The 15,441-nt window shown below is 49.8% G+C and overlaps 1 protein-coding gene across 4 annotated transcripts in view; it reads right to left on the bottom strand.

The window, feature by feature from the left end:
* A1CF (APOBEC1 complementation factor) overlaps nt 1–13,764 on the bottom strand; it is a 28,680-nt gene extending 14,916 nt beyond the window's left edge. For 3 of the 4 annotated variants that reach the window (XM_027665612.1, XM_027665613.1, XM_027665615.1), the window contains exons 1-5: nt 13,643–13,764; nt 7,228–7,371; nt 4,667–4,801; nt 4,243–4,373; nt 2,633–2,871 (exon numbers count right to left, since the gene is read on the bottom strand). In XM_027665612.1, coding sequence (XP_027521413.1) covers nt 2,633–2,871; nt 4,243–4,373; nt 4,667–4,801; nt 7,228–7,326 — 604 coding nt within the window. In that variant the 5' untranslated portion in view covers nt 7,327–7,371; nt 13,643–13,764. The remainder of the gene's footprint in view (nt 1–2,632; nt 2,872–4,242; nt 4,374–4,666; nt 4,802–7,227; nt 7,372–13,642) is intronic. The other variant, XM_027665616.1, reaches the window with a different exon arrangement.
* Between the last annotated feature and the right edge of the window lie 1,677 nt (nt 13,765–15,441).

Here is a 15,441-nt window from a genome sequence, read left to right as displayed (position 1 = left end):
AGAAGAAAGGAGGGACACAAAAAATAATGAGGCATAAACCAGGGTGTGGGTGTGGAGGGTGAGCCCCAGGGCTCTCTAAGCTGTGGATGAGCTGCTGAGGGGCAGAGAACACAAAGAGCAAACAAAGAGGTGGTTAAAGGTGGTGATGTCTGTCCTTATCACACTGAGGTCCATAATCGTCTGCACTGAGCCACCTAATCCCTTAAGTAGCTGCTTAGGCAATTAGTGACGTTTAACATGTGACCGAGAGGGACTTGTCCCAGAGCTGTGGGAATGGCAGTGAGGAGCAGCACCCTGGGCAAGGCTCAGGGAGCTCGGGGAGCGATGGTTTCTTCACCTCCCGCCTTCCCCAGGTGGCAACGAGGGGCTGAACTCAACCCTCCGCCCCCTGAGGACGTGCAAAGGCATCTGACACGAGCATTTCCCTGGATTCTAGGGGAATTTTCCACGGGTACATACCTTTATCTGCACTTTATCTCTGCGTGCGTGTGTATTACAAATGTTGCCATTTTGGATTTTATAATTAAATTAATGGTCAAGTTGGATATATGGTTATGTTGCACTTAGGCAGAATTCAATTGAACCGTTTTATTCATGTTAAATTAGTCAATACATTAAGAAGTGCTGTTGTTGAGTTGAATTAGGTATTGTTACAATTGATAAATCATTTAGGTCCAAACCATCGATCCAGTCCAGACTGAGTTTGGCAAGGGGGTTCACTCCCTTACTGTTTCCCTCCTTACCCTTTTGCCTCCCACATAAATCATTCTAGATTGCTTTAATCTGGTTTTCCTTTGTGTGTTTTATCTATTTAGTAAGTAACAGAGTCAACATTGCCATAAAACTTTGTCTGCCTTTGCAAATTTATGTTAAATCAGCTTTTGTCGATACTCTGCTGGTGATTATTTAAATGGCCTAAACCAATCATTTGCAACAGAGGGGAAAAAGAAAATCCTGCAAAACGTTCCTTGCCAGATCTAAAAAGGCATCCCACATTGCACTTCTGCTTGGATAATCCATCTAAGGTAGGGTGGGAGCTACAAAATCAGAGGCTGAGGGTAGGATTTGGAGACTCGTTTTTCTGTATTGGAAGTGTAAATGATCAAACTAAATGGAAGGATGCTGCTCCCTCTGAATCCCTCACGAATGAGCCGGGGTTTGTGCAGTGAGGCCGAGCTGATGTTCAGCTTTCAGCCCTGCACAGTCTGATTTGAGCCACTGGTGAGCAGAAACAGAGAGATGGGTGCTCGTGGTTATGTGCCCCTTTCTGAGCTGCTATTTCCAGCTCAACAGTGGGAATAACGACCCGGCTGATTTGCAGCAAGGAGCTGAGCTTGGCCCTGCACCAGCCTCTTGCTAAACTTCCACCCTCTTGTCCTAGCCAGGAGACAGGACAAGGTTTTCATTTTTTTTAAGCTCCATTTTTGAGCATCTCTGTCTCTTCTACAGAGCTCCTCCAAAGAGCAGCGAGGTTCAGACTAAAGGAAGGGCCTTGATAAGGATATTCCACCTCTCATCCATCCAATGCATCTGCTGGACACACATTCAGCTCTGGCCTGGAACTTCTGCCGTATGTTTGAAACATCAGAAGATGTCTGGCTCCTGCTCAGGCCTTTGAAATTCCCAAAAGCTGTTTGCTGAGATGTCCCCAAATTGGAAATTGCACATGTCTGTTCACGTGTGCCCCTTCCATCTGTCTCGCTGCCTTTGCTCAGGATTTCAAGTGCTCTGTTCCCTCAAGGCTGGTTGGCAGCTGTGGCTCTGCCTGCTCCTGCCTTCCTTCTCCATGGAGAAACCATGGGAGAGTGGTGCTGAAGCACAGACCAGCTGAGTGTGCTCCCACAGTCAGGGAGTTCTGCTGAAGTGATGCAGAAAACATGGAATAAAAGGAAGAATAGTGTGAGATATCCCACAATATCCAAGAGGATTCAGTGCTCAAATCATGCTCTTTTTTTTTTTCTTCACAGTAAGTAAAAAGGATTTAAATTAGGCAGGATGTTTCATGGGCTGTCAGATAGAACAGGTGAAAGAAGGCTGGTGGGTTATGAACAAGTCTCAGACCAGAAGGTTTTTTGGATGCTTTCCCCAGCAAGTGAGCTGGGTTCAACAAAGCAGTGCAGAAGCTGTTGAACATAAGAAAGCAAGAGGAAAGTGGTGAAACTCCTGTAAATGCACTGAATGTTAAGTGACTTCTTCATCTTACACCTGCTAAACCCCTCTCTGCTTCACAGTTGGCTTTGACTGTCCCCCAGCACTAAATTTCATAGACTTATTCTCAACATTGTTTAAAGCAATTCCTCATTCAAAGTTTTCTTCCCACGTGGAAACTAATCTGTTTTCTGGAGCATCCTCAATACTTTCTCAAGACTGAATCCGTTCTCGGATGCTTTCCTGAGTGATTCCCTCAAAGAGGCCATGACAGAGGCTGTATTTTATGTATAACCCAAATATAACCACAGGTCAAAGCACACCCTCCAGCAGAGCTGTCTGGATACACGCAGCCAAAATCCACCCAGCTGTGTTTTAACAAACTCCAGCTCCTGAGTGCCCAGCGTGGATAATCAGCGTGGTGCTCGCCCAGGAGCTGCAGTGAATCTCCCACCCTGAGCCAAACCCTTCCCTCTGTGCTGACCTGGGAGCAGTTTCCTCCTGGCCATGGCTGCTGCCCGGTGGCTTTCGTACTCCACGAAGGCAAAGCCCCTGTTCTTGGTCTTGTCGGCGGCGCTGGGGTACACGATGACGTCCACCACGCCATCCGTCACCTTCTTCATCTCCGCCAGAATCTCCTCCCTCTTCTTGGTCTTGGGGATCCCCCCCACGAACAGGCGGCAGTTGTCCACGCTGGCACAGACCCCCAGGAGCCGCCCGTTCCTGAGCACAAACGACACTGCTGGTTTGTGGGGGGCAGAGAGAGGGGAAGGTTAAAACAAACCCTCTCTCTTGTCCCAAAACACGAGGCCTCCTGCTCCTGAGCCGGGTGTTGTTTCAGATACTCGAGTGGTCTTGCTCAGAGGCTGCCGTTCTGCTAAATCTGACATCAGAGTCAGGTAGCACAGTTGAAATGAAGGATTTGAGGGCATTCTCCTTTTTGCTCTTTGCAAAAACAGCAGCTGTGCCCACACCCAGGGGTCACAGCACTGACCCTTGTGTTGCCACCCAGTATGAGCCAAGATCTGTTGCATCCATCAGTGACTTGTGGCTTCCCACTCACGACTGGGCCTCACAACTGAGGTTTTGGAGAAAGAAAATCCCTTGTCACTGAGAGACACCATTTGGGGACTCACTGATGGCAACTGTTGTGCAGATCCCGAAGTAAAAACTTCCTTACAAGCACTTTGTTCATCTCTTCATGGTCAAAGTGTCTCTTACGTGTCTTGAGAAGCCAAAAACTTATTTACAGGAGTCTTTGGAACAAGGGAAGGAAGTGGAGGAGGTGGAGGTGGATGAAGCCTGATCCCTAAGACCTTCCAGCCTCTGATACAAATCACATTTCCAAGCCCTCTCTGTGCCTTGCGATCTGCTCATCCTTAGGGTTGCTAGTAAAGCAGTTCACAACCCATCTTTTTTTATTAAAAACAAAAATGAAAGCCATAAAGTTGCCAGAATGGTTTATCTCAAAAGGCTTTTAAGCAGAGTCATCTACTCATCCCACTTTGAACTGGAAAAAAACAGTAAGTGTGGTTGAAATCAAAAGAAAACATATTGATGGGCCCATATGTTGTTGATTTCTGGGTGTTTTGTTCCCAATTTTTAGTCACAAACATGAGGGCTTTTTCTGTTCCTATCTATTAGGAAATGTCACTGTTCTGCCAATTGGTTTCCATCCTATTTCAGCATTTTTTGCAACTGCTCTGTCTTCCAGAACATATCCATGGTATCTGTCACAAGAGAGGCTGTGAATAGGAATAAATCAACAACAAACAGCCCGGAGGGGAACGTGAAACAAACAGCAATGCCTGGGGGAAAGTTAATTTGATCCAAAGCAAAATATTTTTTTCCCAGTCTCCTGATGGATGTTTCTGTTGTTGTTGTTTTGTAAGAAATTCCCTGCAAAAGGTGTCGACTCTGAAGAGTCCTTTGTACCAGGGCAGAAAGCAGCAACTGCACAGGGAGACAAGAGTAGATCTCCTCTCAAAGCTCAGGTAATAACCTTGCTCTGGGGCTGTGAGGAAAAATATACCTTACACACCACAACAGCTGTCTGTGGTTTAAAGCTGATGTGAAGGCGTTTGCCAGGCTTACCTAATTTCATAATTATTGAGGGTCTTTATTGCGTTCTTCGCCTCCTGTTTATTGGAGAAGGTCACAAAGGCATAGCCCCTGTTGTTGCCATTGAAGTCCATCATCATTCTCATTTCATAGATTTTGCCAATCTGCGAACCAGAAAGAAAGAAGTTTTTTGGCAAGGTGGGAGGTGTTTAAAGATCAGAGCTCCCCCAGTCATCTGGGCCAAATCATCACAGAATCCCAGACTGGTTTGGGCTGGAAGGGACCTTAAAGCTCATCTCATCCCACCCCCCTGCCATGGGCAGGGACACCTTCCACTAGCCCAGGTTGCTCCAAGCCCCGTCCAACCTGGCCTTGAAATCATCTCTGGTTCAGCCCTGAAAGGCAGCTCTGACCAGCACCAGCCCCTGCAACGCCTCCACCCTCCAGGAAGTCTCACTTTCTCGCAGAGTGGGATAAGTTCATCTTCAAAGAGGTCTCGGGGCAGTTTCCCGATGAAGATCTCGCAGCCCCTCTCCGGGGGAGGCCCATCCCAGCCCGGTGGGGGTCCTCCGTATTTCCTCTGCCCATTTTCCTGCCATGGAGAGAAAGGAAAGATGTAGATTAGATATATTTAGAGACAGATTTTTAAACATGGATCCCTTCTCAGGGAATGACACTTAGGACACGCTGGAGGCAGGCACCCTCCTTGCCTTCAAGGAGCAGCTCTTCCCAGACTCCTCGGAGGTAACGTGGTGTGGAATGGTTGTCCCACTGCCAAATCTGTACCTGGATAACCCAGTCAGGCTACTGGGGGAGGGTGTGGTTTGTACTGAGTTTTGCTAAGGAACATTCAACTCAGTTGCTACTTCGGGTGTCCAAGATGGAGACGGTCAGATAATTGCTTGGGAAATTTCTCCCTGGCTCTGGGAGAGGAATCTCTGTGGGCTGTTGTGTTAGTTGTGGACTGTGTAACAGAGCACCTGCAGCATTTATAACTTGTCATGATTCTTCATGCAATCATGAACATTTATTAACAATTAAATCACCTCTTATTTCGGTGACTGATGGAGAGCTTCCTACTCTACAGACCAAAAAGAAGGTACCAGAAGGGCTGTGTTTGAAAGCAGAAGGACTTTCCAAAACCAGAAGGCATCAGGACCTCAGAAAGAGCCAACAGAGAGGGAAAGGTGGGCATGCAGGGGAAAATCTGGGAGAGAAATGGGAGTGCAGGGGGCCAACCAGTGAGCCCTGGGCACTGTTGGCAGCAGGTTGTGCTGGAGCTGCTCAGTGCCCTTGAAGAGAGACATTTGTGCCAGCAGCTGGGAGAGTGGAGAGGAAGCAGTGCCTGGCACAAGGCGTGGGGAGGACCTGGAGGTGGGCATGGAGACATGGTGCACCCCGACACACCCCCCTTTCCTGCTCCCAGGAGTGGGGCAGCACTTTCTGTGACCGTGCCAGGGATTTCAGAGGGAGAGGACTGGGCAGAGGAGATGGCAGAGACAGCCCCACAGCAGGGACAGAGCAGGGCCATCGATGCTGGGTGGCCCTGTGAGGGGCAAAGGGTGACACCTGCCTACCCAGGAGCTCCTTCAGGCAGAGGGCAGATCTCAGCCCCCAACAGATGTGAAGACCAGTCAATATTTCCTCTTTTTGGTATGTTTTTGCTAGATGGGTGTGTCTCTGTCCTCCTATTTTTAATCATCTTTCCTGTATTGTTTCGTTTTCCTTCCTTCCTTCCTTCCTTCCTCCTTCCTTCCTTCTCTCCTGCCTCTCTTCCTTCTCCCATCCTACCAGAGGAGCTGGGACTCCAGTCCTTTTTCTATTTTTGGCTCCCTGGCCATTTCTTTGGTCACTTCCCACTCCGGGATTATTCCAGGCAAGCGAATGCCTGTACAGCTGACTTTGGAGGAAGGCCTAAAGCAGGTCAGCAAACAGGGATCCTTATAGGAAAATAGGAATATACCAGAAGGTCTTTTAGTTTTCTCGACCCTATAACAGGAAGTGTCCAAGGCCAGGTTGGAGCAACCTGGGCTAGTGGAAGGTATCCCTGCCCATGGCAGGGGGTGGGATGAGATGAGCTTCAAGGTCCCTTCCAACCCAAACCAGTCTGGGATTCTGGGATTCTAAGAAAGCCACAGTAAATATAAGACATAGAGAAGTCATTTATCTTCTGGGTCAGGTACAGTAAAAAGCCACCTCAAGGGCAACAAACCCAGCTGCTGACCTGGTCTCGGGGCACACCGGATTGAGGGCTCCAGGAAAACGCTTTTTCCCAGGAATCTCGGGTTTTCCTTTGGGCTGTTGTGCCCTCTAGTGCTATGCAAAGCAAGGCAAAGTTCAAGGCCTCCACCTGCCTAAAATTCAGTGTTTTCAGCTACTTCTTCCAGGATGCACAGTCAGTCATATCAGTGCCCAGTGGTTTAAAAAAAGCAGCTCGTTTTGGTGGTGTTAATTGAGAAACACTTCTTCAGGGGGGTTTGGAAGGACATGCCCAGTCTCCATCTTGGAGGCCACCACAGGAGGCCTTGATCTTGGAGACCTTGAAGACTGAACTGGGAACAAACCTTTGGTGTCTGGGCAGGTGAAGCACCTGCCTCACCTGTATCTATACAAAAGGCTGACCTGGTGGTGACGTGCTGGGCTTCCCAGCTCGGTCCAGCCACGCTCTTCTGAAGCTTTATGGGGTGGGTTTTCTTTGCTAAACTACCTCTGCAGCCGTGGCTTTGAGACACCAATCCCAACCTTCACTTAGCAGTGCTCAGGGCTAGTTTTTTTGTCCTAATTCTTTTAACCATAATCTTGCATTAAGCAATAAATTCCCAGAGGAACAAGATCCTGCTTCACGAAAGACAGCACCTATTCCATGTGGTTAAGGACAGCACGCGTGTCAGAGAAAAACAGAGGGAAAAGGAATGAGCCAGGAGCACCTCATGTGCAGATGTGCTGCTCGAGCCCCTGCTGGAGCTCCAGGATGAAGCTGGACACTGCACACAAAAGGATGTGACCATGAATTCCTACCTGGATCAAATTATATCCCGTTCGCTGAATTAAGGCACGGAGGGCGGCTTCTTTCTGTGTGCCGGTCAATCCATCCCCGGATTTGTGATTTGATTCCATTGTGAGTGATTATCAGCAAAAAATCAGGTTAATTAGGGGTGCTCACTGCAATCAAATTTAAGATAAATTAAATCAATTAATACGGCTCGGAGGAGAAAGTCCACCCTCCTGAGAAAGACAACAGGATCGTTCTTCCTAAATCAGTTATTCCTGAGATAAAAACAACACAAAACAACAGCGACCACGGGGGAAAAAAAAGCAAAATTATCCCCCTTGAGCATGAAAGTAAATAGCATTTAAACCCACAGTCAGATTTTGGATAGTGCTCCAGTGAGATGCAGGGGGAATTTGTAACCCACCAGTAGTGCACGTGTCTTAGGAGGGGGAAATATGTCAAATGCTTGGTCCTGCACTGAGTACCTGACGATGGGTCCTTCAGGCCACTGCATGATGCTGACACTGGAAAGGGAACCTCCTACCAACCATGTCCAGCCCTTTATGAGAAACAAGCTCTGGGTCCAAATTTGGCCTATGTTTATTTTTCAAAATAAAGAACATGGGAGAACTTTAGATCTTGTCTGGGTTCGGGGCTTGGGTTCAGATGTTTTGGTTCAGAGCTGTAGTTTTAGCTCTGAGCTAATTGTGAATTTTTTTTTAAAGTTCTGGTTTGGGGTTGAAAACACCATAAAACTGAAATCTGAGTTTGACTCGGATTCCACACTGGCAACGGGGTGTTTGTAAGGTGGACTCACCACCTGTAATTTCAGGATGTCCCATTTTTCCTGAATGCTGAGCTTTGGGCTCGTCCAAAATCCGTTTGGATGTGCCAGGTACAGAGAAGGGTCTGCAGGGGCAGTGCTGAGCTTGAGGCCTCGTGGTGATGGGCTGGTGCTGAACACCAGCAAGGGCAAAACCAGGGCTGGGGGCTGGTGGGACTTTGTAGCAGGTAACCCCTAAAACTGTGTCATCCAGAATGGTTGTTTTGCCTTAAATTGCTTTTAACTGTAGAAAGGTGGAGGCAAGGCAAGGTGATAACTCCTGGGATTGCTTGGAGAGCAAACAGGGCCAAAAGAGGGGTGTCCTGGGGAGGAGGGGAGTGGTACACCCTGTGACCTCCCCGTGGCACAGGGATGGGGAAGGGCATGGGATGGTGGTGGGGATGCTGGGTGGAGGAGAAGGGAAATCCAGAGAAACAGAAAAGCGGAAGGAAGATGGATTGCCGTGGCCACACCCAGATTTTAGGGAAAAGACCTTAAGGAATCCCACTGTACTTGGTGCACATAACATGGGCATTGCACATATAGAAATGCAGGCAAAGAAGGGCAATATATCCAGCTGTGGCAGAATTCCTGAGTGCGTCACAATGCTGTGGAAATAACAGAAAAACCCTTTTCCAGGAAGCAGCTGTTTCACACCAAACACTTCTATTAACTAACACGTGCTGCTTTGGGGGCTCCTTGAGGGGAAAGGTAAGGTTTGGGGCAGGCCACTTTGCCTTTGGACATTCCTTGCTCTGTGCTCCTATGGCTTTGGATCCTGGAGGACTTAAAGAGGTGCTTTAAACTTAAGTAGATGGATTATTCTCAGTGCCAAAAATGGGTGTTTGGAGGATCTCAGCCTAGTTTCACTCAGGCCCTGCCACACTGAGCTCCAGAGACTGTGACTCAAACACTTGGAAAAAGAGACACCTCCAAAATGCCAGATTTTGGAGCTATTTATTGTGGAGCTTTGCAAGATCCTTCTGATTTTACTTGATTTTTCCCACGCTCCCACGTTCTCTCCAGTGTTTTGATCACCACCAATGTGCAGGGGCTGGGAGGTGAATGGCTCAGTGCAATAGCTCTCTCCCGTCTCTAATTCCCAAATGAGTGTTTTCTGGAGCAACTGCAACCCAATTATAGGTTCGTTTTGCCCTTGCTGAGGGCGGCAGCAAAACCCCATCGGTGCTCGTGGTACCTGTGCCTGCCACCTCCTCCGGAGCTGGCACGGCACGGGGCAGGATTAGCACACTGCTGTGCACAGACCAGCTGGATCCTCTCCCAGCCTGCTTAAGAAGGAGCAAGTGATCGTTAAAAAACCCCAGTTAAAATCCAGATTGGTTTTGCATCCTGCCCTGCCTGGGCAGACACACCCTGAATGAGCCCTGTGGAGCGAAGCCGCGAATTCGGCCCCTTGGATTTTTGCTTTTGCTGCATCCCGGTGTCCTCAGGGGGGCGAGGGATCAGAACGGGGTAAATCTGCACGGTGCCCCACGGGTCTCTGTCAGCCCTTAGGGCTGGACTCGAGCCCGTCCTCACGCACCTCAAGGCTGGGGCTGAAAAGGGGTGGCTAGCCCGTCCAGGTTTCTCTTGAATTTAACCAGATTTTTCCTTCTCTCCCGGGTGTCTGTCTCGGTGCTGCAGCCCCGGAGGCTGCCCCGGCGGTCGGAGCAGCGGGAAGGCAGCAGGATGCCTGCAGCCGGCAGGCACAGCATCCTCTCCGTGCCGGGAAAGCGGCTGGACCGCAGCCAGGCAAAAACCTCGGCGGCTTTCCACGGCGGGTGAGCTTCCCAGCCTGCCCCCAGCCGTGACCTACATAGCCGAGGAGCGCAAGAGCCTTTTTCCTCCTCCCTCCCCCCTCGAATTGCACTGCTTCCCGCTGCACTTGCAGGCGGGGTGTCTGCACGGCTGCCGCTTGGAACGCGTTTGCATGTGGAGCCTGAAATGCCGGACATCTCCAGAGCTCTTCCCCCGGGAGCAGCGATTTCCAGCAACGTCTCGCTCCCGGGGATGGTTTAACGCTGAGCACTGAGCACGGGCTGCGGGGCTGGGGACGGGTGGGAAGAGAGCACGGCCCTGGCTGACGCATTTGCAGCAGGAGCAATGTCCCTCTTTGGCTCCTGCCTTCTGAGATAAGACAGTCGAGCTCTTTGGGCTCTTCTCACAAGGCATCCTGCAAACATTTCAGGCTCTAGACAAGCATGTCTAGACATTGGGGTACTCCAGGACACGCTGGAGGGATAAGGGAGCAAGAGCACTCAAGGTTGCATAGAGTTTTAATCACTGCCTCTGCAAAATGTGGTGTCTTGGGGGTGTGTAAACAATGATGTGGCCTTAATCTGTGCCTGGTGCTTCCATACACTCCTGGAGAAAGCCCAGGCTGACCCAGGGAACGGCCCTTCCCTGTGCAAGAGGTGGAGGATCCCCATCCCCGGGGTGGCCTGACCTGCCTGTCACAACTATGGCATCAGTCCTGCTGGAAGTGGGGTCCAGCTGGAGACCCCCAGCCCAGGGGAACCTCCAGCCTGAGTTACTCTGCAAGCCTCCACTCCTCCTTCAAGAGGAGGCCAGGACTGGACAAGGCTGCACGCTCAGGGCTTGGACACGCACCCGGACAACCGCTCGGGAACAGGTTTGCAGCACCACTCTTAGAAATTAGGTCACTCCTGCTAATTACCAGCCCAAAGTCATCCACAAGTAATTTATAAACTTCATTTCTAAAGAGCTTTCCTCCATCAGCGGGGTTTTTCTGGGATGGAAACAGAAAACCTACCTCTCTTTTTTTCAAGAGCTACAAATCCCGACACGGTGAACCCCAAGCACAGTAAAACAGGATTTTCACCCCCAATATTCCAAGCTTCTGCTTTCCCCCTTCTCTCCTACCTCCCCTGCCTAGGGACATCTAAACACCTTTTTGAGCAGGGCACTTTTCCACCTCTTTCACCCGTATCACAGAACCATGGAATCATTTAGATTGGAAAAGCCCTCCAGGATCATCGAGTCCAAGCGTTCCCCATCACTGCCACCTCCAGCACTAACCCACGTCCCTAAGAGCCACTTCTCCACTTGCCCATCAGTGCATCCAGACTATATCCAGGACACAAGTCACGGTGGGATGTTTTATTTCTGAAATTTCTGAAATTTCAGCACTTTCCCTTGATTCCAGGCCTCAGCCTCAGTCCTTGCAGTGCTGCCAGTGTACTGGGATTTTTTTTTTACCTTAAGGGTAAGGGAGGAGAGCTGCTGTCACCCGGGAGAAACACGACTACTTTCCCTCCTTCTTTGTTCCCTGGGCCATGAATCAATTAGCAAATCCACCCTCACAGTGGGAAAACCCCCCTTGCATGGCTGCTGATGGAAAGTGTGAATGGCTGCAGCAAATTAAGGCAGTGTTTTTAACACTGTTTTTAAAAAAGAATCAAGCCAAGCACACTTAGTAGAAATAATTGTTCTGGAAATCAACCAATTTCAGGGGCTTGCCCTTAAAATGGATTGTTATTAAGAAGGGCCACCATGCTAAACAGAAAAGAAAAAAATGCAGAGGGGGAGGTTGCATTTTGCTCAGATGTTTGTATTGAAATTAACACCTTTGGAAGTGCAAATTGTCCTGGAGTTTCCTATTTCACCTTCAATTTTGATGAAGTTTTGACAATGCTATGAAGTTATCATGATCACAGAATCAAGAACTCAGTGCTATTAGAAAAGGAAGGAACTGCTTTTACTTTAAATCAGAGCATCATTGAGTTTGATTTTCCTCTCTCCACTGAACACTCTCATTTATTTTAGATTTCTACTAAAGCTCTAAAATGCCAAGGCAGTTTTATGCCTTGCAAATCTCACACCAACAAGAAACAAAACTATTATAATAGTGCTTCACCTCTCCGTGGTTACTTGCACACATGGTTTCCTTACCAGCTGCCACAGGCAGATCCCACAGCTTTGCTCCATCCATCCAGGAGCAAGATGAATCCAGCTTTTACCCCCAAAATATGCATTTTACTTCACTTTTGGGTCAGTTGCTTGGAAAAGCAGGGGGTTTGTTTCCTTGTCCAAGGGATGGCTGCCATGCCAGGATTTTTGCTGAGGGGAGGAAAGCTGGTATTTGAGGCCAGAGCCTGCCCCTTGGCAGCCCTTTCGGGGAAACCTGGTTACTGTTTCCATGAATGAGATAATGAAACCCTGTTTATCCTGCAGGGATCGATACACCTTCGTGTCTGAATGTGTTGAGTCACTTGGACACATCTCATGAAGGCTGTTTTGTGCTGGTAACCCCCCCGGTGCAGTCACTCCTCATGAGGAATAACAACCTCTGGAAACACTGGATAATTATATTCACTCTTTACCCATAATAACCCGAACTGGAGAAACTGTTTTCCTTTCGTTTATCAAGGTTTTGAGGATTTTTTTCCTCCCTCAGGGCTCCAAGCAATACATATTCATTTATATACATATATAAACACTAAACATACGTAATTTTCTTCCCAAAACCAGACACTTGAAGCTCCATGAGCTGACCCCAGCTCTTTGCTGTTGTGAGATACTGCAGGACAGAGTCTGATTGAGCAATGGGGCACGAGGCTTTTGTCCCTTTGCTTTTCCAGGGCATAGGGTTGTTTTCCAGCTCAGGTGGTTCCACAGAAGGTGGGAACTCACAGGTATTTGCAGGAAAGCAGCATAAATCAGAAGACACGTGAAAGCTCTTCGCCCTTTGCAGCACACGAGCCTTGAGAAACCATTTCACATGCAAACCAGCAAATTCTTTGCTCGGGCCCTTTTCCCTGGGATTCACCTTCCTCTTTTGGAAACACCTTTCCTCCTGCGCACAGCTTTGGCAGCCCTGTCACCAAATGCACACGAAACGCCCCAAAAAGCCCCCTCTGAGGAGGAAGAGCAGCTGATGCCCAGCCCAGCCTCCCTCCCTCCTGTTTTATTTGCAGCATCGTGTGCCGGGTACTTTGAAACCAGCCTTGCTCCCGTGCCTGCTCCCACCCGGAGCTGCTGTTTCACCGAGGGAAAGAGCTTAAGGCAGGCATTCTGTGCTGGTTTGAGGGGATTAGGGAAAACGGAGGGTTTCTTAGGACCAGCGATCGCCTTCGCTCCGGGGACCGACCTTTTGCAAAGAGGAGGAGGAGTGAGAGGTCGGCTGGGAATATCTCTAATGATTAGCCCCGGAAAGTTGCGCTTTAACAGATCGAGCCCGAATTGCGGCGGGGAAAACCCCTCCTCCCCCCTCCGCCTCGTCTGCCTTCGCTTTTCTGGCAACCGCCAGAAAACCGCGGTCGGAGGGAGGAAAGCAGGGGGAAAAAAAAGCTCTTTGCCGCTGCTGCCGGGCAGAAGCTGTGCCGGGGTCCGCAGGGAGCCCCGCTCTCCACGCCTGGGTCAGCACCAGACCGAAGCGAGTGATGCGGGGCTGTGCCGGTGCGAGGGTCCGGCCCCCCCAGCCCAGCCCTGCTGGTGTCAGGCAGCCCCCGAAGCACGGATCTGATGGTGGGGCACTGCCAGGGGGTGGAAGGCACACGGCGGAGCCGCTCCTTCCCCATCCCAGCCGACAGCCCCGTTCCGCGGGGGCCCCGGTGCCCACACCCCAAAACCCGCGGGCGGAACGCGCGGCCACGCACCTGAGCAATTTTGGAGATCACCACCCGGGAAAGAGGTCTCCTTGATTATGGAGAGTTTGCGACGTGTCACTCCGGTTATTCCCCAATCATCATATCAAACTCCAAAGGTTCAGCAGCCCCGGGGCTGGTTTACAGTCCCCGGGGTTAAACGTTAACCTGCTCTATCTCCCGGCTCCCCGCAGGCCTTTGACCAGAGAGCTGGGTCAGCGCTGCCCCACGGCACCTACCCAGGCCCAGGTTTTGGTAAATAAACCCAAAGGACTCAAGTCAGGTCACAGCTTAAGGGCTGGCCCTGCACTACCATTTGGACACCGTGCCTTTCCCAGCGGATCCGCCCTCAGCAGAGATTCTGGGAGAAGGGACACAGCCTTGGGCCAGTCCCGGCTTCAACAGGAGGTTTTGGTTTGCTGGAGGAAGATGGCAAGAGCAAGAAATCCTCTTGCTGGTGGGTTTGCAGAAGTGGCTATGAAAACATCACCCAAGCAAAGGCTGAGTGAGCTCCCGGCAAAGAAAACCAGTGCCTGTTTTGGAGAGGGTTTCTTGCACCTGGAAAAGGCTGGGAATAAATTCAGCAGCCATGGGACCTCTGCCATGGGTGGCATCCAGGTGTGGCAGCCTCTGAGCACCCTGATTTTATGGTCCTTGAGGTATTGTGCCACATCCGTTGATGCAAAAGCTGAACTGAATGTCTGCCTCTTTCTAAAATCCTTCTGGACCCTGACAGTAATGAAATGGGTACCACAGAGGGTAATTCCATAGAATTATAGAATTGCTAAGGTTGGAAAAGACCTTTATGAACATCAAGTCCAACCATCAATGCAGCACCACCACCATGTTCACCACTAAACAGTTTTTCCCATGTGATGTGCAAGTTTAATATCCCAGGATAGGGATCCATCCCTGTGATTGCATTCCCCCGTGGCTCCCTGTCCCCTCAGTGCTGGGCCATAACTAGTCTGTCCCAGGGTTTGCCAGGCCCAAAGCTGCCTCCACTACACTGGTGTGGGACCACATTAAAGGCAGTTTTGAGGCATGTTAAATGAACCATTTCTGATTAGGTGTTGCTGACGCCTCAGGCTTGGAAAAGTGCCATCCCTATGTTTGCTCAGCTTTAAAAGCACTGGGTATTCCTGGGGAGGGGGTGGATAATGGGGGCTTTGCTCCCTCATGGTGAGCAGCATCTCACTCCTTGCTCCGTGCAACCACTCCCGTTTCCCATCCCAAAAACATGTGATTGCTCCCAAGGAGATGTCTGCCCTCCCACACCCACCTTTCTGCAGAATTCAGGGGTTCAAATGCAGATTTTGGAGCATATTCAAAGAAGAGAAAAGGCCAAAACACGCTCCCACACACACCAGTTATGACCAGTCCCACTGAGCACAGAACCCAGAGATGGTTTGGGATCTGCTGCTTCTCCTGACCCCCTGGGTGGAGCTTGGGAGTGACAGGTAGGGATTTTTTTGCCTATCAAAGGGATTTTCCTGTGTTCAGTGTGCCATTCTGTCTCATCTGTCATGAGGGATTGCTGAGATTGGATCCTTGGTGACATTAGATTTCAGACTGAATGTGGCCAACTTGCCACATTCAGACTCTGCAGGGAAAGGAACTGAAATAATTCGGTGACCAATTAAATGCTGCTGCCCCGAAACTGTGGCAGTGGGAGGAGCAAATCACCTCCTTGAAATGAAAGTCCCACGTCTTCATGGGACCACCACTAAAAAAAGAGTAGTGAAAAAGTCTCTCTGGGGGAAAGAGAACAGCGAGAGGTGTTACCTGAGTGCTCCTGATGGTGTGTGAAC

Source organism: Corapipo altera, unplaced genomic scaffold (genome assembly GCF_003945725.1).
Source record: "Corapipo altera isolate COAL_440 unplaced genomic scaffold, ASM394572v1 161, whole genome shotgun sequence".
NCBI classification, from domain to species: Eukaryota; Metazoa; Chordata; class Aves; order Passeriformes; family Pipridae; genus Corapipo; species Corapipo altera.
The sequence above is the reverse complement of the archived record's forward strand: the minus strand, read 5'-3'. Positions and strand labels throughout refer to the sequence as shown.